The sequence below is a fragment of the Lepidochelys kempii genome, chromosome 6 (assembly GCF_965140285.1).
Source record: "Lepidochelys kempii isolate rLepKem1 chromosome 6, rLepKem1.hap1, whole genome shotgun sequence".
NCBI lineage: Eukaryota > Metazoa > Chordata > Testudines > Cheloniidae > Lepidochelys > Lepidochelys kempii.
In genome coordinates, this window is record NC_136385.1 from 23,641,614 (window position 1) to 23,666,164 (window position 24,551).

General features: G+C 48.8%; 1 protein-coding gene across 2 annotated transcripts in view; it reads right to left on the reverse strand.

Moving 5' to 3' along the window:
- Positions 1-24,551, reverse strand: part of SLC25A22 (solute carrier family 25 member 22) — an 89,770-nt gene that overhangs the window by 14,679 nt on the left and 50,540 nt on the right. For both annotated transcript variants that reach the window (XM_073347154.2, XM_073347155.2), the window contains 5 exons: positions 19,464-19,554; positions 7,479-7,597; positions 4,716-4,887; positions 3,332-3,486; positions 519-594 (listed from right to left, as the gene is read on the reverse strand). In XM_073347154.2, coding sequence (XP_073203255.1) covers positions 519-594; positions 3,332-3,486; positions 4,716-4,887; positions 7,479-7,597; positions 19,464-19,554 — 613 coding nt within the window. The remainder of the gene's footprint in view (positions 1-518; positions 595-3,331; positions 3,487-4,715; positions 4,888-7,478; positions 7,598-19,463; positions 19,555-24,551) is intronic.

Genomic DNA, 24,551 nt, shown 5'->3' on the forward strand with positions numbered 1-24,551 from the left:
GCAGTAACTCAGCCAGAGGTTTTAAGTCTATTACAGGAGTGGGTGGGTAAGGTTCTGTAGCCTGCAATGTGCAGGAGGTCCTATAAGGCAGGATCACAGAGGAAGTGGGAGCTGCTGCAGATCTCAGCCTTAGCTATCTTAGGGTTTTATAGTGCTGCCCACCCTAGGATTTGGGCACTTTGTCATGTTAAAACCAACAGCAATAGCAATACCCCTAGTCAACTCCACAGAGTCTCTGGTTCTGCTCTCTTTTCGGCTTGGGGCTGGGTATTTGTTTTCAAGGTTATTGCTTTTTGGGGAAAGGGGTAGTTGGGGTTTTCTGGTAGAAGGGGACACCTGCCCTATTAACCTCCCCCAAGGACAGGATAAAACCCTTTTAGCCATTCAGATAAAACAATTTAAAAAGAAGCCCTTGGTGCTGCAACTCCCTCCCATTGCCAAGAAGCAGGCAACGGAAGATGCCTAGAACAGAGGCATTGCAACCTGATCGTCTGGTAACCACTGAGGGCACCTTTTACCTGGTGCAGTCTAGGATTCCTGAGTATGTGTCCTCATTCACTCCCCTTTTCAAGGACTGCAGCCTTGTCTTGATTACTGAGGACAGAGAGAAGGAGAAAAGAAGCTTTAAGAACCCTATTCATATTGGCCATGGGCTGCCTCTGGTTCTTTCCCCCCGAAACTTCTGCCGGGTGCTTTACACACTGCTGCATAGCTCTTTAGTAGGCAAGAGTGATCATTTAGGGCCTAGCAAAGCCAAGATGAGATTACTGGGATTATGATCACAGATGAGATTAATCAGAGTATCAGAAAACAAGGGAAAACCTTAACTGTTCCTTTACAAATGGATTTAAAAATCCCCACACAAAACACAAAGAGAACACGATTTTCCAAACTGACTCTGATTTAGGGGGGTCCAGACCTCTTAAGGAGCCTGATTTTCCAAGGCCCAGCACTTTCTGAAAGTCAGCCCTGCCTGCAGTTGGGCCCCCAAAAAAACGGAGACACCAAAAAATCACTAGTCACTCTTAAAAATCTTGGTAATATACGATTACGGGAGGGAAAACAACTTCCTATTGTTTCTCACAGGTTAGCCCTGCAGACAGAGGCGAGACCAAACGGTGTTATTGGAAGGCATACACAGTCTAAGACAATAAGGTAATGGCTTCCCAGGAGCTCACACTGGATGTACAAAAGCCTGAATACACATAAGGCACGTGCTGAGCACACACACACACACCCACACACACACACACAATGGTTTCTACACAGAAACATGTCCATCACAAAGACGTGATAATGGCCACTTCTGGTCCTCCACACCGAGAGTGCCCCCTCCATCTGGTTTAACTAACACACACCACTGACAGTGGGGACTCCCATGAGCAGGGGTTGAAGTAAAGGGAAAGCTCAGCTCCTCCTCAGCTGGAAGCAGTGGGCAAGCTCTCTCTCCTGAGCTAGGGGGGAGCTCTGACCTCAGAGATCTCCCTCTTATACACTTGAGGGCATCCTGTGCCAAAAAATTTAAAATTCTGCACACAGTATTTTAAAATTCTGCAAACTTTGTCAATACATAAATGCAGAGGCTCCGGCTTGGCAGTGGGGAGCACAGGTCACTGGATACACGAAAGTGAGAGATCACCCTGCAGCCTCCCAACCCTCCACCCCTGGGACATGGACTCAGTGGTGAGGCTGCACCCAACCCTGACACAGCAGAAGGCCTGGGCCTGCCCCAGAAACACCCTAGGGCCCTGCCCCTCTGCACCAAGTGTGGGGTAGGCAGGCTCAACCAGGAAGGATCCAAATGTGGAGGGGCTCAGTGTGGGGGGGGATGCAGGTAGGGGGTGAGAGGATTCTGTGTGGGACAATCTGGGTGCAGGCAGCTCAGTGGGGGCGGGTCTAGGTGTGTGTGGGAGATCTAGATGCACGGAGGCTCGTTGCGGGGGTTCCAGGGGCAATGGGACTATGCAGGGGCTTCCAGGTGAAAGCGGTTGGGGCTCAGCAGAGAGGTCTGGGTGCTGGGGGAGTGGGCTTGGTGGGGGTCTGGACATGGGGACTCAGGGTGGTGCAGGGGGTGGGGCTCATTAGGGTGGGGGTTTGAGTGCAGGGAGCTCAGTGGGGGGAGGTCTGGGTGCAGGGGGTCTTGGTGCAGGGGGGCTCCAGATGCAGGGGTTGAGGTTCAGTGGGGTGGTGTTCGGGTATGGAGGGCGAGGGGGGGTCTGGGTGTACAGGGTGAGGCTTGGCAGGGGTGTCTGGGTATGGGAGGTCCCGATGCATGGGGATTGGGCAGATGGTAGAGCAGCTCCCCGTACAGTGACCTCTCCCCCTGCAGCTGAGCAGCGATGGGGACAGGAAGCAGGGGAGGATGCAGAGCTTCCTGCAGCTGGGGAAAGTTTCTGGGGGTGGGTCTGACACAGCCCCAGCCACTCCTTGCAGGGGAAGAGGAAGTCCCATCTTCTCCCGCCTCCAACCCAGCCCGGACTAGCAGTTGATCCTGGCTCAGGGTAGGAGCCACTGGTTAGGGTGTTCCCAGCCGTGCAGTGATTTACCTCTCCGCCAGCTGCTCCAGGTGCCTGAAACAATGTACGGGTGCAGCTAGGGAGTGGTGCATGACTGCTCTTGCAGCTTCCCTGTCCGAAAATCATTTTTCTGCGGGGAAGCAAAGAAATCTGCAGGGGGCATGAATTCTGCACACACGCAGTGGCACAGAATTCCCCCAGGAGTACTCTTATGCCTCTTTCCAGGCTGGTGATGTAAGGATTCTTCCAAATCTGGCTGGGGAGTTCATGGGGCTGTGAGCCTTTCTTCTACAGGACTCTCTCTCTCTCCTTGATAGTTCCTTCAGATCACCAGAGGGACATGGAGCCTCCAGTTCTCCCACCTCTCTGTGGGGAGCAAAGGGAGATCCTGCCACTTCCCCTCTCCTAGACAGAATGGCCCTGTCAGTGCTCTCTCTTCTCCTGGTACTACACAGAGGGGTGCATGGGTGAGGTTGGGGCATAAGGGATGTCCCCCTAACACACAAGCCATCTCCTTCCCCCACTCCCACCAGTGCTTGTCTGATTCCAGGGCCGCTTGGGGACATGAACTCTTTGAGTCCTTTGCCCTGTTCCCCATGCCACATCTCATCATACAAGGGGGCACAGGGCCACTTCAACGTTTGACACCAATGTCATTGCAACACAGCCACCATAAGTGGTAAGTTCCTCCTCCTCCTCACTCGATCCATTGCAACCACTGTCCACGAGGGGCCGGGAGCTCCACGATTGGGTGTCCGTGAAACTCCTTGTTGCCACCCTCAGGCTGACAGTGCCTGATCCCACTCAGGACTCACCATCACACGGATTGACAGCCACTGCTGCCGTGCTCCCCGCCAGGCACCCGGATAGGAAGGACACGTAGAATGGGGCCTTGACATCAGGGCTCTTCTGGCCCAGCTTGTTCAGGTTCGCAAACAACGGGAAGTAAACAATGGAAAACGGGACGTCTCTGTAATGGGGGGGGGGTAGGGAGAAGAGAGATCAGCACAGCTGCACCCCCCAGACCAAGCAGCCAGTCACAGCAGGAAGGGCTGGGAGATTCACAGGTCAAGAACGGTGTCAGGCCAGGCCTCTTTCCCAGCTACTGGAATGACGTGCAAGGAGGTTTGAGAAAGACATTCCCTCTGCAGCTTCTATATCCCACAGACAAGAGTCAGGAGGCAGATCCTCAGCAGATATAATTCGGCACAGCTCTGCCGGAGCCAAGGGAGCTTCACCTATTTACTCCAGCTGAGGATCTGGCCCAGGATGTCCAGAGTTCTAATTTTTTTAAAAGAGTTAAAGTCCCTCCTCCTGCCCGGTCAGTCCCATTGGGTGTTACTACCAATAATTAATTAGTGAGTCAGTCACTTGAGAAGATAAGAGCTTATGTCAAAGCCACTCTCTTCACTGGCTTCCTATGGATCAAATCAAGCTCAAGGTCTTGGTCCTTATCTTCAAGGCACTCCATGGACTAGACCCAGGATAGCCAAAGATCACCTAAGGCTCCAGAGGGAAGACTTGGCACAATGGAACTCTCTATAATAAGGGTAAAGCTCGTCTGCATGGGAGACGGAACTTTCCCAGGGGCTGATCCGAGACTGTGGCACAAACTCCCCTAGGCACTAAGGGCCATCACAAGGCTCACAACCTTCCACTCCAAGGGCAAGGTGCATTTCTTATGACCTGCCTTCTCTAACATGACTACAGAGAAAAATGTGTATTAACAAAGCAAAACGAAAAGTCACCCTACCGAAATGAGACACTCCACTGCTCACATTTTCCCAAGGGCAGAGCATGAGAGAACCACCAACATGTGACAGATATCAGTCACATCTCTTCATGCACGACTACAGTGATCAGTGTGGTATAAGAACCTATGTAGACTAGAAGGAACGCAGACTACCAAGAATTCTCATTCTCTCTCTCTGCCCAACACAAGAGCACTAGGGGCCTTATTCTCCACTCATGTACTCCATTTCTTCCCCAGGGGAACTCCAGTATCACACTGATCTATGGGAGAGGAGAATTGGGTGCTTGATACACATGTTTTTTGTTAGTGACCCAGACGATAATAGAATTGTCCAGTTAATAGCCCCAAATGCAATAGTAGCACCATTGCAAGGAGCAGGGTTTGGGAGGATTACTTCAGTCTTTTATAGATGAAGGTGCTCAGAGTTTCCGCGAGCACAGCCCTACCTTAGCAGCGTGGCCCCAAGGCCCTTGTAAAGCCCCATGATGCCTTTGCTCCGAAGCAGTTCCCTGGTGATTTGCGTCGCCGTGGTCCGTGTCTCCACTACCGACTCTGCTGCCCCAGCGCTGGTGGTGGTGGAGAGCTGGGCTTGTGCTGCCATTAGCTTCTTCTGGGCCGCTGCATGGGAGTGACAGAGTGTTATTTATAAACCTGTGCTATGAAGGGGGAGGGATAGCTCAGTGGTTTGAACATTGGCCTGCTAAACCCAGGGTTGTGAGTTCAATCCTTGAGGGGGCCACTTAGGGATCTCGGGCAAAAATAAGGGACGGTACTTGGTCCTGCTGTGAAGGCAGGGGACTGGACTCGATGACCTTTCAAGGTCCCTTCCAGCTCTATGAGATAGGTATATCTCCATATTAAAAAACACAACTTTCAATTATCACATGGCTCCAGTGCCAAGGCTACACAGGAACTTGGACGTTTCAGAAAGGAAGAGGTCTGTGGTGTAAACTGGATACTGGTGAGAGGGAAGGACTAACAGCACTGGCTAAAGCCAGCCATGCATCCTGCAAGCTCCCTCCCCTCCAGAACTGCAGCACCCCTTCCTCAGTCCTGGGCTCAAGCCCAGCTCTGCCACCACACCTCAGTCCTCATCTGTAACACTGCCCCTGCAGTTCCACTCCTGGGTCTCTCCTGAGCAGACACGGTCAGTCATGCAAGGCTTGTGTGGTGTGGAGAACTGACAATTATAGACTAGGCTGAGTACAAGAGATCAATGCAACAGGGACTTTAAACCCTATTGGGATACAGGTCTTCAGAGGGGAAAGGCCACCAAAGCACCCAAAAAATAAGAAGGGCTCATTCCTAATATCTTCCCTTAAACAACCACTTTAAAATAAAACTGAAGAGAACCCCGAAATAAAGTACCCTAGATCTACGCACTATGCTACCTATCTCCCATTACCTTTCAAACCCAAGTGTACTTCTGCCGTTTGGTCAGTAGATGGAGCACATATCAATCCCTCAGCCCACACACATACAGAACAAGGTTTGCATTAAAATTGGCAAGGGAAGGTTCTTGGGGAGAAAAAAGGAAAAGAGAAACTCTCTGGGCTCATGGGGTGTTTGGGTTATGAGGTTCCAAAATTAGGATGTGACATTACTATGTGTAATCATAATGGTACCTCCACAGAGGAAAGTCCCTGGATGTGCAGTTGTTATGTACACATCACACTGGGCATACGGTCTCCGAGGGACGCTGGGTATGACAATTTAGCCAGTTTGCAGAATGGAACCCTACAGAGAACATGGATGCCAAGCTGGAAGAATCCTGATCTAAGCTGGCTGCAGCCTGGAGCCAGAAATACTTCCTGATGGGCAAATGCGTGGGGGCCACTGTGGGTTAGCTGAGTAGCACCATTACCTGATGGGCATTGTTTAGGCGATTTTAGGACCTAAGCACCATCCGTGGCAGGACTCCAGAAGAGATTTAGGTTTTAGCAACACTTCTCTCCTTTCTGTTGTTTTAAGTAATTATCTTATAATTCTATTTAAATTATTTCTATGAAGACACTAGTGCCAGCACATGGTGGACAGCTGGTGCATAACTGACAGCTCTGTCCACGCGTCTCACGTGGGCTCCAACAGGACTTCTCCGTAGTCTTAACTCCCTTCCCCGTCCCCAGCGCTGCCCATGAATCTCGGAACTGACACACCACACTGTTTTGTGCTCATGATCCCCTTTCCCTTCCTGCAGCTCTGCCAATTCGCCCCAGTCCTGACCTGCAACACCACCTGCTACCCCAGTCCTGGGTTCCTACACAGTTCTGCCTATGAACCTTGACCTTTACCTGCAGCACCCTTTGCTATTCTAGCCCTAGGCCTCTCCTGAGCAAAGAACACCAATGGTGGCAAATGGTACAATGCTTCTCTACTAGAGAGCAAGCGGAGATCAAATTCCATGCCCTGGCCACACGTGCCTTTGTTTGTCCCTTTCTGTGAGTGGATTACGCGTGCTCCAACCCTGAACCAGAGCTCTCCTTTCACTCTCACAAGGGAGAGTCTTCAGTTTCCTCTCAACCTCGTGAGTCAGAGACTCCACTCTGAGATCAGAGAGGAAACCAGTACCCAGAGAGGCAAGGAGGATACGGGACAATGGTACAAAGAGTCCCACAGAAAGAGCAGGACTGAAACGGTCCCTCCCTCCCCCTGAGAGCAGCAATGCCCCACACGGGGAGCTTCCTTCTCTATTCAGAAGAAGCTGATTGAAGCTTGTTCTCATTCCCTCACAAGAAAAACAGATGAGCTGCAGGACGGGGCTTCTGCAGGCAACAAGCCACTTGTGACGGGCTAGGGGAGGAGGGGATAATGGGGTGAGACGCAGAGGGGAAAGTGTCAGAGGACAAGCACAAGGGGACGTTAAACCCTTCTCCTGTGGCATTAACGGAGGAGTTTTAATAATTCATAAGCTGAATGTGATCATCTCTTCAGCATGCACAGCAGCCCGCCTAGCCCCTCCCATGACTTAAGCACAGGTAGTGAAAATTGCTTCCTCGTGCCACTAGAGGAGGCTCTAAGAGGCCTGAAGGGAAGAGCATGAGGAAAGCTCTGTTACAGCTTAAGACCCCTCTGCAGAAGGGAGCAGTGACCTCTACGCTCATTCCCTCCCCTTCTCTCACAATCTCTCTCCCCACCCCTGCTGAATCCCCTCAAGAGGTATCCTCCACTGCCCGCCTGTTGTACAAGGAAAGAAGAGATGTGCAAGGTACCAATTCGGCCTGCATCCTGCAGCTGGATTTTGAGCATCTCCATGGGAGTGGTGACAATCACCTGGCAGGTGCCTGCCCCGCAGCCGGCCAGCATCTCCCTCAGCAGTGTCAGCTTCTTCCTGCCCAGCAAAAGAGAGATTCAGTCAGAAGATCTGGCTCAGAGTAACGTGCCCCTGGAACAACACAGACAGCTTGGTTCCCTCTAAGAGACGCCAGCTCTCAGTGCAAGGCTCCATCCCCATGGTGATGGAATTACAGGACGGGGCCACAGCACTGATGCACAGGTACCACCGGCTGGGACTCAAAGTGGAGGTTGTCTTAACTGGGCACAATGAGCCAGCTGGTGTCATAAAGGCTGGGTGTTTTGGTCCAACATAATCTGCTCTGGAGCAGGGGAGCTGACAGCTCCCCCACACACTGAGCTCCCAAGTCAGTCACAGGTATCAGAAATTGCCACAGGGCCATTAGCCTTTAACGGCCTGCAGCTGCAGATGTCAGCAACCAGCAACATGTTCTCCTTCACCTCTTCCAAAAAGCCAGAACCCCACAAAATAACAGAGTCAAGACTTCAAAAAGGAACTGCTGAGTTGGGGTGTTCAATTTAAGACATCTTACTGAGGCCTAATTTGCAGAAAGTGATGAGCACCTGCCCTTTGAGAATCAGGTCCCCTTAAAGCACCAAAGATGGGTACCCAAGATCATGGTCAAAAAAGTTGTATCAGAAAATCAGCCAGAGGTTTTTTGTTGACTGCCATAGCCAGGCACCCTCTCTTAGGGCTCGTCTACTCTAAAAGATTAGGTTGGTTTAACTACTTCGCTCAGGGGTGAGAGCAGCATTGTCAAGCTGACCTGCATTGTCAAGCTGACCTAAGTCCCCATGTAGACAGCACTAGGTCAATGGAAGAATTCTTCCGTCGACCTGGCTACCCACTTTTCAGGCAGCTGGATCACCTACTCCGACGGGAGACTCCATCCCGTCAGCACAGGTAGCATCTACACTGAAGTGCTATAGTCGCACAGCTGTGCTGTTATAGTGTTGTAAGGTGTTGTCTACACTTAAAAAAGACTCAGTGTCAAGGTGTTATCCCAAATTTGTCCTACCTTAAAAAAAGAAAGTTATATAATAATCTGATAACAAGAGACTTCTGTATCCTAAATATTTACTACAAAAATCTACCATGATGAAAAATAAACAGCCAAAACACTATTTTTTTTAATAGGAGCTACTCTAAAGCAATGTTTTTGCTCTTCCTGATGGCTCTGTAGCAATATTCCAAGGTGGTACCGATACCACTGATGATACAGACACAAAGTCAATTTGGGTTAGCAAGACGTACTGCTGCATTTATATAAATACAATCCCATTCGCTTGTTCACAAAATCATAACAATATCCCACTGCATTGACCCAAACACTTGAACAGCCATTGTGTTTTGGGCCAATACTGTGTTTTGAGGGTTAACTCCAGCTCTCTACAAAAGAGGGAAGAGGGCCCTGAATGGTTTCCAAGTAGAATAAGAACAAACACATCAGTAAGTGATGGGAGGGGGGTAGAATCAGGTTTATTTTAAAGCCTCTAAGAGAGTCTTACAAGCAATAAGATGTATGAATGTTGTGTGACATTCTCAGGGCACCCAGAGTTGAGAGTCACCTTGTTACCCCTCCCATCAGCAAGAGGGAGCCCTTTTTTGGGGCAGTAACCTGGCCTGCCAGCCCCTCAGTCACTCAAGCTCTCTCCTCTGGGCTATGCCAGCCCTTATTTCACCTTGCAAATTAACAAGAGGTGCACCCCAACCCCCAAGTCCCTTTGAATTGTTCCCTTGTGATATCCCCACCCCTGACACTGGCTACATGCATAAATACCAGACCCTGTGCACCCAAAGGTGCAGTGTACCCCAGTTTAACCTTAAACACTCCTCCTGCAAACCAGCCAGCACTTTTGAGCATTTATAATAAAACAAAATAAGGTTTATTTATGAATAAAAATTTAAATAGAAAGAAGAGTGTGCTGGAAACAAGTAGTTAAAATTAAAAAAAAAAAAGTCAAAAAATGAACCGGGATCTACACTTATCAATTGTTACCTTTCCTAGCTAATAACGTAGATTTCCTCCCGAAGTTCAGTCTATTGCAGAGCTGGCTGGTTTCTCAAGAACCAACAGCCAAAAGTTCATGAAAGCACCCCCCCATCCCGGCCAGGGATTTTCTTCAGTGAATGGATACAAAGTGCCTTATCCTACATTGTGTTACACTGAAAACAGACTGGTTTCTATTCACAGGCAGGGTGAACCCTGCTTGCTACAGTTTCTTTTCTACCTTTCCATGGTTTCAAGTGTTTGTCACAGTTTCTGATGGTTTTCCATTGACTGTGGCAAGGGTAGACAACAGAACCTTGCGTTACCCGGTTGGCTGATTAGGGAGGGGTGACAACTCTCTTTTGCTTGATTGGGTCATCACCGAGACACATGACCTCCTGGTGACTGATCTCTGCTCCAAGTCCAGACAGCGTACTTTCAATATTCCCAATATACATTATCCCTTAAACATTATCCACTCATACATCTCGCAACGATTAGGAGTCTTGAGATACCTTACATGCTACTCTTTATGGATAAAAATAGCCCATGAGACGTGTTTGGTGTAGAGAGTTTGTCAGGTCTTCAGTTACAGCTGTTTGCAAAGAACAGGGGAACCTTTGCCAACAGGTCTCTGTATCACATATTGAACTTAATGGGCCAGACCCTCAGACAGTGCAAACTCAGCACAACTCTGCTGGTTTAAGTAGAGTGATGCTGGATTTACACTAACAAATAATGGTTTGAAAGCATCCTTCAAGCCCAGACTATAAATGAGCTCCTGGAAGCGTCACACTGTTTCCACACCATCACCTCAAACACAATACAGTGCACTTAGCAGTGGCTCTTAGATCCAGTGAGTTGTCAGCATCTCCTGCCACAGAGAAGAATCAGGTGGCATGAGAAATATCCTCACTCCCCTCTCCTCAGCAACATTCAAACAACCATTCAGCAAAACGATTAGGGGACTGGAACACATGAGTTATGAGGAGAGACTGAGGGAGCTGGGATTGTTTAGCCTGCAGAAGAGAAGAATGAGGGGGGATTTGATAGCTGCTTTCAACTACCTGAAAGGGGGTTCCAAAGAGGATGGCTCTAGACTGTTCTCAATGGTAGCAGATGACAGAACGAGGAGTAATGGTCTCAAGTTGCAGTGGGGGAGGTTTAGATTGGATATTAGGAAAAACTTTTTCACTAAGAGGGTGGTGAAACACTGGAATGCGTTACCTAGGGAGGTGGTAGAATCTCCTTCCTTAGAGGTTTTTAAGGTCAGGCTTGACAAAGCCCTGGCTGGGATGATTTAACTGGGAATTGGTTCTGTTTTGAGCAGGGGGTTGGACTAGATGACCTTCTGGGGTCCCTTCCAACCCTGATATTCTATGATTCTATGATTCTCCCCCAGCCCTTTAAAGCTCCCTCAAGGCTAAATTCACCTATCCAGTGATGTGACAGGATTGCTAGTCAGGCTGCTGCCTGCAGCTAATCCCCCATAGCCTTCATGTCAGCTGTTCAGATTTCTCTACCTCACATCTGCTCTGGGGGAGGATGTCAGTGGAGGGGATTATGGGCATAAAGCCACAGTGAGGATTATCAATGACTAAAGATAGATTTCTCCCTCGAGAACGAAGGAAGGAATTTCTCACTGAGTTTCCTTCTCAAAGCCCCCTGGGCACGGGATGTTCAATGAATCGCTGAACTATTAGACAGCCACCTACAGAGAGTCTGGGTCCACATGGACCTTTTCTCCCCTTCATTGAGGTGTTTTAAGAGACTCAGTGAGGAAGAAGTAGTCGTCTGCATCTGAAGAAGTGGTTTTTACCCACAAAAGCTTATGCCCAAATAAATCTGTTAGTCTTTAAGGTGCCATGGACTCCTTTTTGTTTCAGTGAGGAAGTGGGTATTTTTCTAGGGCAGTTGACCCTCACCACTGGATTGAGGGCTCTGAATACTTGGGAGAGTTATTCAGCAAGCCTCTGATTGTACAACAGCCCAAGAAGCAAGGTCCTCACTCCTTTTAGTCACTCAGGAGCCAGGCAGGGTTGTGTGCAATTGAAGGTGAACGTCAAATAAACACTCAATGTTCTATCAGCATCATCAGGACAAATAGATTTCACCCACTACCCCCTGGACACTAGGCAAAGGGCCAGCACCTCCACTGTTATATGTCAGTATGACTCCACTGACTTCTATGGCACTATGCTGACACACACCAGCTGAGGAGCTGTGCATACACCATTTTTAAAAAGGTACCAGATCCTGTGTGTGTCTATGCATCGCCCTAGGTGCCTAAATACGACAGTAAACAGTGAATTGTGGACCAGATCCTCAGCTGGTTTAAACTGGCATAGAGCAACTGAGTTCAAAAGGAGTCTCACTTAATTTACCCCCGTGGCAGTCTGACCCTATCAACGCAGAGACCATTTACCATTCCTGCATCCAGTGTAAAATAGAACACCTTCTGGCAAGCATGCGTCAGGGCTCAGTACTGTGGCTGTGGAAGCCATCCTTTTGGATTTCCTATCATATGTCATAAAAGCTGCAACCTTAAGGCACCGTGTTCCATCCTCAAAGACCGCTGAACGGTGGTCTTCAAACCACCCCCATGCACACGTGCCAGCCTGAGACAAAGAATGAGGATTTTCAACCTGAGTCAGTGATCTTTTGAGAAGGCTGTAAGCAATTGGAATGGCAAAGCAGAGCACGGGGGAGTGCACCCAGATCTCAACTCCTGGCAGCACCAGCTCATGCATTGTGTGGGTAAGCAAGAAATACCCCAAATAGTATCTGAATTGGCACCCTGTTGTGTAGCATCGGTGGGCAGAGGGTTAAACAGCGGTCATGTTCTAGCCCAGCGCTGACAGTACTTCCGTGATGGGAGAAAAGATGGATGTGAGAGAGACAGCCCCGTCACCCCCAAGAAATAGTCACCTCTGGGGTGGAACACAACAGCTGTTTAACCGCACATATCAATACTACACAAACATACAGGGCTGATCCAAAGGCCATTGGAGTCAATGGGCGTCTTACCATGGGCTTTGGATCAGACTTCTAATACATTTGAACCTTTTGGGAAGAGTGCAAGACATTATAAAATAAAGAGGAATCAGGGTCAAACTTGGGATCTGATGGAAAAAAAAATATTTCCATCAGGAGCCGGCAGAAGGGTTGGGTTGCCTGCCATTTAGCAGCATTAGTCCCCAGCATGCTCTGCGAACTAATAAGTCTCACATTTCTGTTCACCGAGCAAGACAATCCTGTGTACACAGGGCAAGAAAGAGGAAAAAATACCCATTTCCCTGCAGAATTCACTTCTGTCAGCAAAGAAGCAATTAACGCAATTGTGCTGAGCTTGCTAGGAACCAAAATCACTGAATCTGCAGCTTTCCAGGCCTATTCCAGAACAGCAAACAAAGCGAAGGTCAAGATAAGAAAAAATATATCTCAGAGGGAAATCAATGATGATAATGTGCCTTGGAGAGGAGCAGTCAGCAACCCAGACGGCCGGACACTGGGATATTCTGTAAGCAAACCACATCTTTTGTAACAAACCGAGACAGTTTTCAACCCACTGAGGCCAAAATACTGGGCAGAGCCTAAATATGAGAAACCCTACATGACTGCCACCGCCCACCACAGCTGTACAGCACACTGAGTTTAGGAGACAAGGGATGTAGCCCTGTGGGGCAGCTTAAAGGCTGCTCTCAGTGCAAATGCTTGTAGAGGCTGAGATTCAAGGCTAAGATTTCCAGAAGTGACTGCTGAGTGTGAGTGCCCGGCATGAGACACCTTAAAGGGGCCCAATTCTCAGACAGTGCTAAGCACCCAAGCTCTGAAAAATCCGTTCTCTTTAAAACAGGCCTCAAGTTGGGCACCCACAAATAAAACATTTTAAATGCATGTTGATGTCAAGGGTTCTTATGTACATGTTTGAGCGCTTTCCTCAATGGGGCCCTAGCAACTCCTCTCCTGTTTACATATTGCACAAACACAGCTGCTATCTTATCGACTGGTGTATGTACCTGGGCCTCCCACTGTGGGAAAGAGCATGCAGAAACTTCCAGCTTCAGGGAGGTGCAGGAAAAACGCCCGTCTCCATTCTCTGTAGACTGGAAACCCCCTATTCTCCCTTTCCTGCCTTCTCCTAGTCTGAGGGGCCTCAGAAAGGACAGATCTGTAAGAGGAGCAGAGTGAGAACTCCCATGTGGCTCCTCTGTCTACATAGTTCTTGGAGCTCCAGAGAACTTCCTAGCTGAAACACCAAAATCACAGGATGATGTCAGCTCTAATGATGGGGATGAGGCACAAATCTGAAGAGACACAGAACTCCTGTCAAGGTTTTTTTGCATCTGTGACACACACAGCAAGCCCCAAGCAGAACAAAACCGGGTCGGCTGCAACCTGGAGGATATTACAGCATCCTCCTGGCTGGGTTCCACTTCAAAGAGATCTTACAAGCATGAGGCCTGCTGCACCCGGCTGCTCATGGTGGACTCCCTGGCTGGACACAGCAAGGGGTAAAAAGAAGCTTTTCTTCTGTAAAGTCAAAACACAGAAACAAAAGCACAGGGGGAAATGCAGCAATACTGGTCTCACTGCCAAGTGGGGATGGGCACAGCTAGATTTTAATGTCACGTCCCTCTATTAAAACCCACACTTGAATTATAGCAGAGGAAATATAAAATACATAATCGGTCTATTCAGAGTTTCATAAGACACTCATGGGGGGGGGGGGGGGGAGGAGGAGAAGAGGAATGTACCAGCAGTAACCAATCCCCAATCATGAGACATCCCCAGCCCTTAAAGTGCCCCCAGGATTTCGAGTACAGTCTCAGTCAGCCTTCTGTGACTGTCTGACTGGGACATGCACAGTTATGCCTAGTGGTCAGAGCAGGAGGCAGCCAGGAAGGAACCAGAGCCCCGGGTCAGTCCAAGCCAGAAATCAGAAGGTGGAGCTGAGGGTCAGAGCTGGGTTACTTGCAGTGTGGCAAGGCAAGGCTGGGAACACCAAGTCGCAGGACCTATCACAGACATCGGCAAATACCCGGTGCAGCCACTATACTGTTGCTAAGTTTAAGAGCCCATCTGTTGCCCCTTTTACCAATTAGGTGTAGCTAATCAGGTGGTCTATTACAGGCCTCCTGTGCTCACTAGGTTGCCTGGAGACTGGCTCTGCAGCAAACCCTGACTCCTGACACAGCCCACATCTTTGAAGCAATTAATTTTTGCTGGTCGCTCAAGGCAGGTTCATGGTAAGACTGCACTTTTCTGTGGAAAATAACGATAGCTGCATGCTCTGTGGATTGCACAGTCACTCAAGGATAGTTTGTTTGCGGTCATATAGCATCTGCAACAATACATCTCTCTCTCTCACACACACGCAGAACTTTATTTATGTGTGTGCGCAGGCTTTTTATCAGACAAGCAACGCTGACTCATGCAAATCCTGAGCATACTTCCAGCTGGGCAGCCACTGGCAGATCGACAGTTAAGACATTCAAATTCAAACTGCCAGAGAAGATCTTTGCAGCTTCTCTTTTTTCAGACTGCGGGAGCTGCAATCACGTCACTAGGCTGGGCACCAGCCAAAGCCAGTATGTATTTTAAGAGCACTGTATCTGCATGTACAGAACTACTAACTGTTCCAGCAAATATGACCTGTTCCGCTCATGCAAGGACCTCCAGGGCCATGTTCCTGCACCACGTAAAACTCAACTTCAGACAACAGGCCCTTGGACTAAAATAAACCACCCTAAACAAATGCCTTTGCAGAGCTCTCGTGCTACTTACCATCCTTGTAATCACACGCGCAGGAGTGGAAGCGCATTCACCTGCCGTGCAGCCATGCCTTTCTCCAAGACAGCAGTGTGTTATTCATGTCTAGGTCTTGGACCAAGAGCTTGCCCAAGGCGCTGCTGATCGACAGCCCTGGAGTTCTTGCTTTAGTCACAGACCAGGTGCCACAGGCTTAGCCACGTTACAGGGCAGGGTGGATGCAGCTCATGCTGGCACGGTCACTAAGGTCCCTTACTCTGTGATTAAGCAGAGTAGTTTGGTCTGCTGGGTTGCCAGCCCTGCCCTACAAGCCTGGCTTGCAGGGAAGAGGGCAGAGGAGAGGGCATTTGCCCCCACAAAGGAAAAGAGCTGCCTTGATGGAAAAATTCACCACAGCGAGCAGTTTGAGGAAAGGGATCAAACACAAGGTGAATGAGGGAGGAATTGTAGGGGGCATACGCTTGGCTTCATGAATGGGACAAAATGGCCCCCTTCAGTCATCTTATAGTTAACCACACGTGGCGTCTGCCATAGCTCGGAGAAGGTCCAGTGAACTGTAAGGCAGCAGCAGGGGAAGAGCACTACATGGGGCAAACTCTCTTTATAGGTTACGCTCTCTGCATCCCAAGGCACTTAAGAGTTACAGGGAGAAAAGGATGCAGACAGAATGGCTATGCAGCAGCTTCTAATGGCCCTTATGCTACCCAGGAGACATTACTGCCCATTCAGCCACCTCCCACTTTCCAGACATAACACAAAGACCTTCCAGACCTCACTCCATTTTAAAATCCGATCTAAATCCGAGCACCTACCGCAGACATGGGGTAGTCCGTATTCAGTAAGGGACAGCCTAGAGAGCCCCCTTTCTGGAGAGGAGAGGAGAGGAGAGGAGAGGAGAGATGTTCCCATCCCTCTGAGGACACGGGTAAACTACCCACCACCACTACCACATCTGGGCATGAGCTCACACTTCCTGCTTTCGAACCAGGACTCTCCCCGCAGAGTGCTCCAGCTGACCGGAAACACACTGTTCCAGAGCAGACGCCTCACTGCATTTCTTCTCTGGCCTTGACTCTCACTCCCCAGCACCAGCCAGCATCTACCCGCTGCTGCAGGGCAGGGCATGCGGCAGGCTGAGCGAGCACCTGCCTTTCCCTCTCCCTCTTGCAGGGGGATCCAAGGACAGCGCTGCAGGAAAACACCTCCCTTAATCCACAAAGTCAGTGAGAAAGGAAAAACACCATTCAAACCCTACCGAGCTTCAAAGCTCACCCAGGGCTGGGCAGTGAGAGAATCAAGCAGGGACCATTCACGTTTCTCATGCAGACAGGACCAGCTCTGGCTCCCCAAGAGCCTATTCATGCTCTAGGCTGTCACCTTGGCTGGGGATCAGAGTTGGTTGTGAAGGAGCTTTGCCAGCAGCAAAGACCGCACATGGTGCTTTCCCCCAGCACTGCAAGGGAAACAGGAAGAGACAGGGGAGGGAGGGGCAACGTGCACCCACTCAGCACGACAGCTCGGCCTTCGTGTTCGGTGGTCTGGGACCTTTTATTTGAATGCAACAGATTAGGCCTGAGTGGCAGCTTCCGTACTTTATTGATTCCTAGAGGCATCTAATTGGGCGCATCGCCCAGTACAGCCTGAGAGTCCCCTGGTGCGATCCATTACTGCAGTGCCTTCCATGACACTGGGTCAAGGCAGCTATTCATCACTTTAGTGGGGTGTGTGTGTGTGTTATATCTGCAATATTTCACAATGAAGATGAAGAGGGGCTGGTAGCACTGGCTATTGCCAGGCACACAGTGGGACCCTCCCAACTCCCCATCGTGCTCTAACACAGTAGAGTCTTAAGTTAGATCCCTGCTGGCTATCCTAGTCCTGGGCCTCTCTCAAGCAGAGCCTGCCAAATCACCCCCCAAGTGCCTGGTGTTTTAGTGATGGGGGTAAATGCAAGGCAATTCGTAGCTGAGACCATATGCAACTGGATTCTCATGCCACCTAGACCAGTACCCAACCAAGCTATCCAGAGCTAGGGGAGTAACTGCACCAGCTATTTCACAGACTCCAAGACTGTTTGGGTTGGAATAGAAAGGTTGCAGCTAACTGCAGAAATGGAGCTTTCCTAAATTAATGCAGTGCCCGTCCCTGCCACAGCATGCATACAGGAACAGCACGAGGAACATGGAGAGGCCTATTAATCCTAACCACAACAACCCCACACACTCACACTCAGCCCCAGCACTGCCCACCTCCTCCCTTATGCAAGGAAACCAGGAGCCTAAGAGAAATCAAAACTGGAAGTCCATTCCCAAAGCTCCTACTACACTGTTGTACTTGACTCCAAATGTAAGCCATGCTAACCAGCCTGTGTACTGCCTGGGGCTGCCTGTCACAAAAAGCCAGACAGTCTTGGGGTGTGTGAAAGATTCAAGGTACAGTCCTTTCCTCTTCTATTCAAAGCTCTAGAGGCTTCATGGGTAGGATCCAGCCTTCCTAATGCTGAAAGAGTCAGCACTAAACATTGATCTGCCAGGATGCTAGCTACATTGAAATGTAGGCTTGCCAGAGGATGCTATTTCTCTGCCGGTCTCAACTGATCACTCTCTGGATCACCTGGTTGAAAAGATACTCCAAGGGTAAATGACTGGCAGCTCCAGGCCATTCTCCCCTCCTTTCAACGTGATCCTTCCAAAGCCTGTGGTTAGCCTCTGGTCCTCAGATAACCTAATGTTAATAGCAAGTTAACAATCTGCAACATCTTGTGCTGTGCAACATCTGGGCTCAGAACCAATGCAATCACAGCTCTGTCTCCACTCCAAGCTTCAGACTTAGCTACTTGGAACAAGGACAGATTAAGGACATATCCTCTCCCTGTTTGTACATAGCACAGAATAGCTACAGCTACTGAAAAAGAAACTTAAAATCTAAGGAAAAAACCCATGATGAGTAATTACAGGACTATTGTCGGTGAATCATATGGATCCTCAAGTATGAACATTAACTTGTGATTTAATGACCCCAGAACAACCAAAAAGTCACATACATAAAAGATATAATGGACCAGACCCTCAGCGGGGGTAAATCAGCATGGCTCCATTGACATCAATGAGCTACCCTGATTACACTGTCTGAGAATCTGGCCTGGTACATTATGTGGAGCTGATAAATCAAAGAATTGGTAATCGGATACAGAGCTTTTCAGCTGTAGGTCTCTAGTGCAAATCCAACTCAGGTAGCTAGTGCTCAAGAGCTGTACCCTATACATGACAATTATTTATTGGCTCGTGTGAAACAGGTATCTAATTCCTAGGGGACAAGCCTCCACACCACAGAAGTCCCTACCACAGACTGCTCTCTTATCAGCAGGGTCAGAGAGGTCAAGGACTGAATGGGCCACAGACCCTGAACTGTCCCCTGGGCTGGAGCAGAGATATCTTGGCAAAACGAGCAGTAGCTATTCAATGGATACAGGACTTCAGACTTCATGGCTATCAACCTGGCACCTTTCCCTGGCACTGAATTCACATGAACAAACATTAAATTAAGCCTGTTTTATTGACTTATGACCTTTACATGCAGGTGAAGTAGCAAATACCAATATTGGAGAATCAAAATTCACTCCCACTCCCAGCTGCCAAATATCTTCAAAGAAATCAAACCCCACAAGATTGCAAAGCCACGAGCTGGTGCTAAGCTTGGGGCCTTCGACCATCCAGAACTCGATTCACCACCCACTCAGAATATAGTCATTGCAAAGGTGGGAGGGGCAGAGGAGCGTCCAATAAGGGGTTGAGAAGGAGGGACCATCCCAGCGGTTACGTGGCCAGTTGCTGAGGCTATGTTCCTGTGCAGACGCTTTCTGTGGAAATTCTGGCTACAGGAACCCTGGCTGAGATTTGGAACTATTTCTGGGAGCTTCAATAAAACCCTCCAGGGAGGGGCCTTTTGCTTTCAGTTCTGTACACAGCGCACACAGAATGCTAGTGCTGGCTGAACCAGTTCAAAGATGAATCCCATTCAGAACAGCAGGTTGCCCAACTGGGCTTCCCCAGGTTATTCAGAGCAGACCAGTCCCAGTGAGCCCACATCCTAGCACAAATCCCATTCCAGCACTGCCAGTGGTGCAAGCCACCCACTCACCCATCTTTGGAGAGATGATAGCGGAAGAAGTCATTGGCCGCTAGCTTGATGGCCTTTTCTGGTGTCACTAGAGTCAGGTTCACCGCAGCCCCTGGGAAAGAAACAAAGGAAAGGAACACTGTAGCAGCAGGAAAGACTTGTTATCTGCACACATTCAGGAGCGCAGTGGGTAAGCTTTAGTGGAGTTTAAGTCAAAACCGGGCTAGGAACAAGACAGGAAAAGGTTTCAAAAGTGCCCAAGGGATTTAGACACACAAATGCCACGGAAAGTCAACGTTGGGCTCTTTTGAAAACCTCCCCTGAAGCGTCCCATTTCCACTTTAAACAAGCTTTTTATAATTTCCATGGCATTGGTGCAGCCCACAAATTCAAATCCCACTGAAGTCAAAGGAAAGACTCCCACTGATTCCAGCAGGCTTTGGATCAGGCCCCCAAGGAGGAAGTACACATTTTATGAGCCCTGCAGGCATCCTGTTAATGCTGTTTCCCAGCTGGGAAGCATCAAGCCCCCCAGAACAAGACTGTCACACTTAATTTGCCTGCAAGTCAGGTAACATATATAGGCCAGAGGCTGTGAAAGGCTCAGGGCCTGATCCAAAGCCCATTGAAGTCAATAGGAGTCTCTCCGGAGACTTCAGTGGCTTTAGATCAGGCCCTTGGCTAGGCAATTGTACTTCTATTTCCTTGTCCTCAGCGTCATCCTTCCAGCAGCCTCCCACTGGCTGCTTTGCATAGTGCTTCACTCTTTGTCTGTAAGGCATCACATCAGAGCCCCTGGACCAGTCCCAACCGGAGCAAGGAGACTGCCTCCCTCTGCGCTGGTATGTAAACAGCGCTTCACACCCACCGTACTTTTAAGTACTCTATTGTTGAGAGCAACAAATGGCAAATCCCTATATTGTGGCTGCCACAATGAATGGCCTGCCCTGCTCTGTCCTCAGACCGACAGCTATGGAGACCATTAAAATGAGTGAAATACAGGGGCACCCTAACTGTATTTAAGGGAAAGGGAAAACAAAACAATTGCTGCTCCCTGGCTCTGAGCAAAAAGTTGTAATGTTTGGTTCATTGCTTCAGAGCGTTGAGCCTCCTAGAGACCTGTGTGTCAGAAGGGACCTCCAAGGGTCATGTTGTCCATTCCCATCCTGCACCAGGGCAGGATCGATCCCTAAGCCACCCTCAAGAGAGGGCACCCAGTTTAGGCCATCAAGCTCTCTGGCATTCACAATACTTGGGAAACGTCTCTTTCATTCACAAGGCACTTTACGCAACAAAGCCCTACCGCATGGCTGTGAAAAAGTGTTATCCCCATTTTAGGGATGGGGCGCCCAGGCAGAGAAAGGTTAAGGCCTATATTTTCAAAAGGCTCCACGGATCTCACATGCCCAACCTGACATAACTCCTGATTTTCATAGGGAATGAGCACCCAGAAATTCATCCAGAGTCCAGGAGAGCTGTAGGTGCTCAGCACCTCTAAAAATTTGGCCTCACATTTCTCAGGATGGGCACCCAAAATCTGCAGGCACTTTTGGAAAATGGAAGCCCTAAAGGACTTGCCCAAGGTCACAGAGTGAACCAGTGTCAGAGCTGGGACCAGAACACTGGAATCCCTAGCTCCACGTCCTGTGGTCTGACAACACCTCTCCCCACACTGTGGAAAATCATCCTTGTAAGCAAAGAGAGCCTCCACTGGTCCCTGTCAGATAGGATAGGCCTACACGGCTCTCTCCAGCTACCACGAGTCTATGTTGGCTGGCAAAATCTCAAACACCTTCCTGGTATGAGACAGACAGATCAATCTCTTCAATTCACCTCATCAATGAGCAACCATCAGATGGCAGTAACTTCCACGAGCATTACATCCAGGAGATCCTTTGCTGAGTCACACACTATCTTACTGGGACTCTTGCAACCTCCTTGCAAGGCCAGATATTGGTTCGGTTTCAAAAGGTTTCCTAAAATGTTCCTTCTCCAGGGGCCTGAGTGTGAGATCAATAATCGTAGACTCGACCCTCTGGTGCCACACACCTGACCCCTACCACTGACGCACAAAAGTTTTCTCTTGGATTTCCCTACTGCCACTCCCCAGAGTAAATAGCCAGCACGTTCACAAGGCCCCATTCTCAGATGTGTGCGCCTAAGGTAAATTCCTATTCGAGTGCCCAAATACAAGAGCTGGATAATTAACCAAGTTAAACACACACACACACGCTGAGTGTTCAGGGGAGATTCTTGCAGCAGAGAAATACACCTCCTCATCCCCCACCCTATGTCACTAAATAACGTTACCTAGGTAAAAGTAAGAAAACCAAATATCCACCTCCCAATTTAATATCTATGCAGATGCTTCGGGGGGGAAAAGCTAATGACACCAGAAGGTGGGAAATGGGAGAGCGCTGACAAACATGGAAGCCCTCAAACTAATGAGGAAGCTTTCAGAGCAATATTATCTCCCAATCTCAAATCAATTGGAAGAAAACCCCCACTACATGTAAAAATTAATAGACCTAGGGTTTCTGCTAAACCTTTGACATTTTCAGCAAGCTGCTTAAGAGAGTATAGATAATCCTTGTCCTCGGTAATCCACAAGAGCTTCCAAATCACCACAGGAGGAAGAAATGGAGGACTGCAGCAATCTCTACAGTACTCAAATGTGCCATCCCCCCAAAAAAAATATTTTGCACATCCCAAATACACAGATGGTTTTTTCTAACCCAAGTTCACTTGTAGGAGCTATGGACTATAAATAAAGCCACAGGATCTCTAAGCTCAGATATAACTATGCCTGCACTGCATAGTAAACCAGGGTTTGTGTGACCTGTGCTTGCAAACCCATTCTTTCCAAGCTCACCTTTGAGCATCCACACCTCATACCCATGCCAGCACGTCCATGCAGGGGTACACAGACAAGCACACAGGCAAGCCACTCTAGGGATTAGTTCATGGTGTACTGTGGAAAAACTTGACAGCAGAGGATTGGGAGGCAGGATAAACTGCTACCATAAAACAAAAAGGTTTTAAAAGAGGTGGGAAATCCCATAAACTTCAACATGCAAACAAGAGTAACTGCCCAACCCTTTCGTAGCCCTAATAAATCTTTTATGTGGGCCTTCCGTTTACAAAATCCTCCAGGCCTTGTTATAAAATATATTTCATCATAAAATGCTGTGTCCCAGCAGCAACCTGCAAAGTGCTCCAGAGGTTGAATTGCCATTTATTTATTTATTTTAAATAATCACTGATCCAGGATCAAGGCTTAGAAATATACTGGTCCTGAAAAATGTCTGTATTAGTCCTAAGAGTATCTAGCCCTCTCAGGTCATTAGGCACAATCGTACAAAGCAGTGGTTTCCAGAGCTAGAAAAGAGAGACAGTGGCTATTAAAATCAAATCCCAAGGGAAGCGACGCATAAGAAAGCATGATGGTAATCGGAACGATGGGTATTTCAGTCTGAGCTCTCATGATTTGCCAGAGTTAAAAATTAATACTGTAAACCACTGAACAGCTGAGATTCCCACAACGGCCTTAATGCCCACATGACCGTGACTCGGTAGTTACATACCTCAAGTTTTATGACCAGAAAGAAACAGAACTGAGCAAGAGGTATGTAAATCCAGCTCAGCTTTCACGCCAGCAGTGTTATTTGGGTAGGCATGTTATACTGGAGTGGCCTTGCTTTGGATTCATATTTTGGGAAGTCAGAACATGGAACATCTGGAGACCTTCCAACAAGGAAAATTAAGGGTAAAAAATAAACTCAAACCAGCCTGGTACTGCAGAACCAATACATTAAGTGCAGCTGGGTGATCCAGTGAGGTCAGAAGAGAGTGGAGTGCTGCCATACAGGCACACCTCTGCTGCATTCTCCTTGGGAAGGGAGAGGGCAGGAGGCAGGCAATATAAAAATAGCCACCAAGAATATAAATAGCATACGTTAAGGCAAAATTTTTTGGCCATGACCTCAGCAGCCCAGAATAGTTCTGGCAGGTATCGTGTGAACCAGGGGACACCGCAGAGGGTATTCTTAGCAGAAGTCCCAGAAGGCTGTCCGGTTTGTGTGCGGAGGACTGAAGCACTATTGTCATGCTGCAGTCTGGAGACAGCTTGGCACAGCGACAGCATCATGCTCAAAAGCCAAAGTGACTCAGGAACAGAGCAGGCTGGGAGGCGCAGCTTCGCTCTGTTAGTCCCTTGGCATCCACGGGCTAATCGGACTGGCTGCCAGGAATTCTACCGGGACCCAAAGAAGGCCATGTGTTAGAGTGCATGTGAGCAAGTGGAATCCTACCTTCCTTTTTGTTACAGTGAAGGACACGTGTAACAAACCAAATCAGTAGGCTTGGATCAGGCCATCGGACCCCTTTAGAAAACGTTGGGTTCTCCTTGTAACAGGTTACACAGTTACTCTTCTGGGTCAGAGAAGTGCACAGAGCACATCTGTCCTGGGATAGATCACATGGAAAGTGCTCTGCTAATAAAGGCTCCTCTTACCTCTCTAGCTGTCTTCGGTACTTTTATGCCCCCACCCCCATACATCACAATCTTCAGTGCACTTACCCTCCCAACACCTCGGCGTGGTAGAGTGCAGTGCTCTTACCCCTGTATTACAGATGGGGAACGGAAGCACAGAGACATGTAGGGTATGTCTACATCACAGCAGCACAGCTGTGACATGACAGCTGTGTCACTGTAGTGTAGATGCTTCTTGTTAGAGTGACCAGATAGCAACTGTGAAAAAACGGGACAGGGGGTAAGGGGTAATAGGCACCTAGTTCCCAAAAATGCGACTGTCCCTTTAAAAACAGGACATCTGGTCACCCTACTTCTTGCAGAAGCAGTTTTTCCATCACTGTAGTTAATCCACCCGTCTGAGAGGCAGTAGCTGGGAGAAGAATTCTTCCATTGAGCCAGCTGCGTCTACACCAGGGGACATGTCAACCTGCGTCGCACAGGGTGTGAAGTTTTTCACAGCCCTGAACGATGTAGCTAGGTTGATCTATGTTTTAGGTGTAGACCAGGCCCCGGTACTTGCCCAAAGTCACCAAGGAAACAACCGCCGCAGGAACGCAGCCCAGACGCTGCCGTCA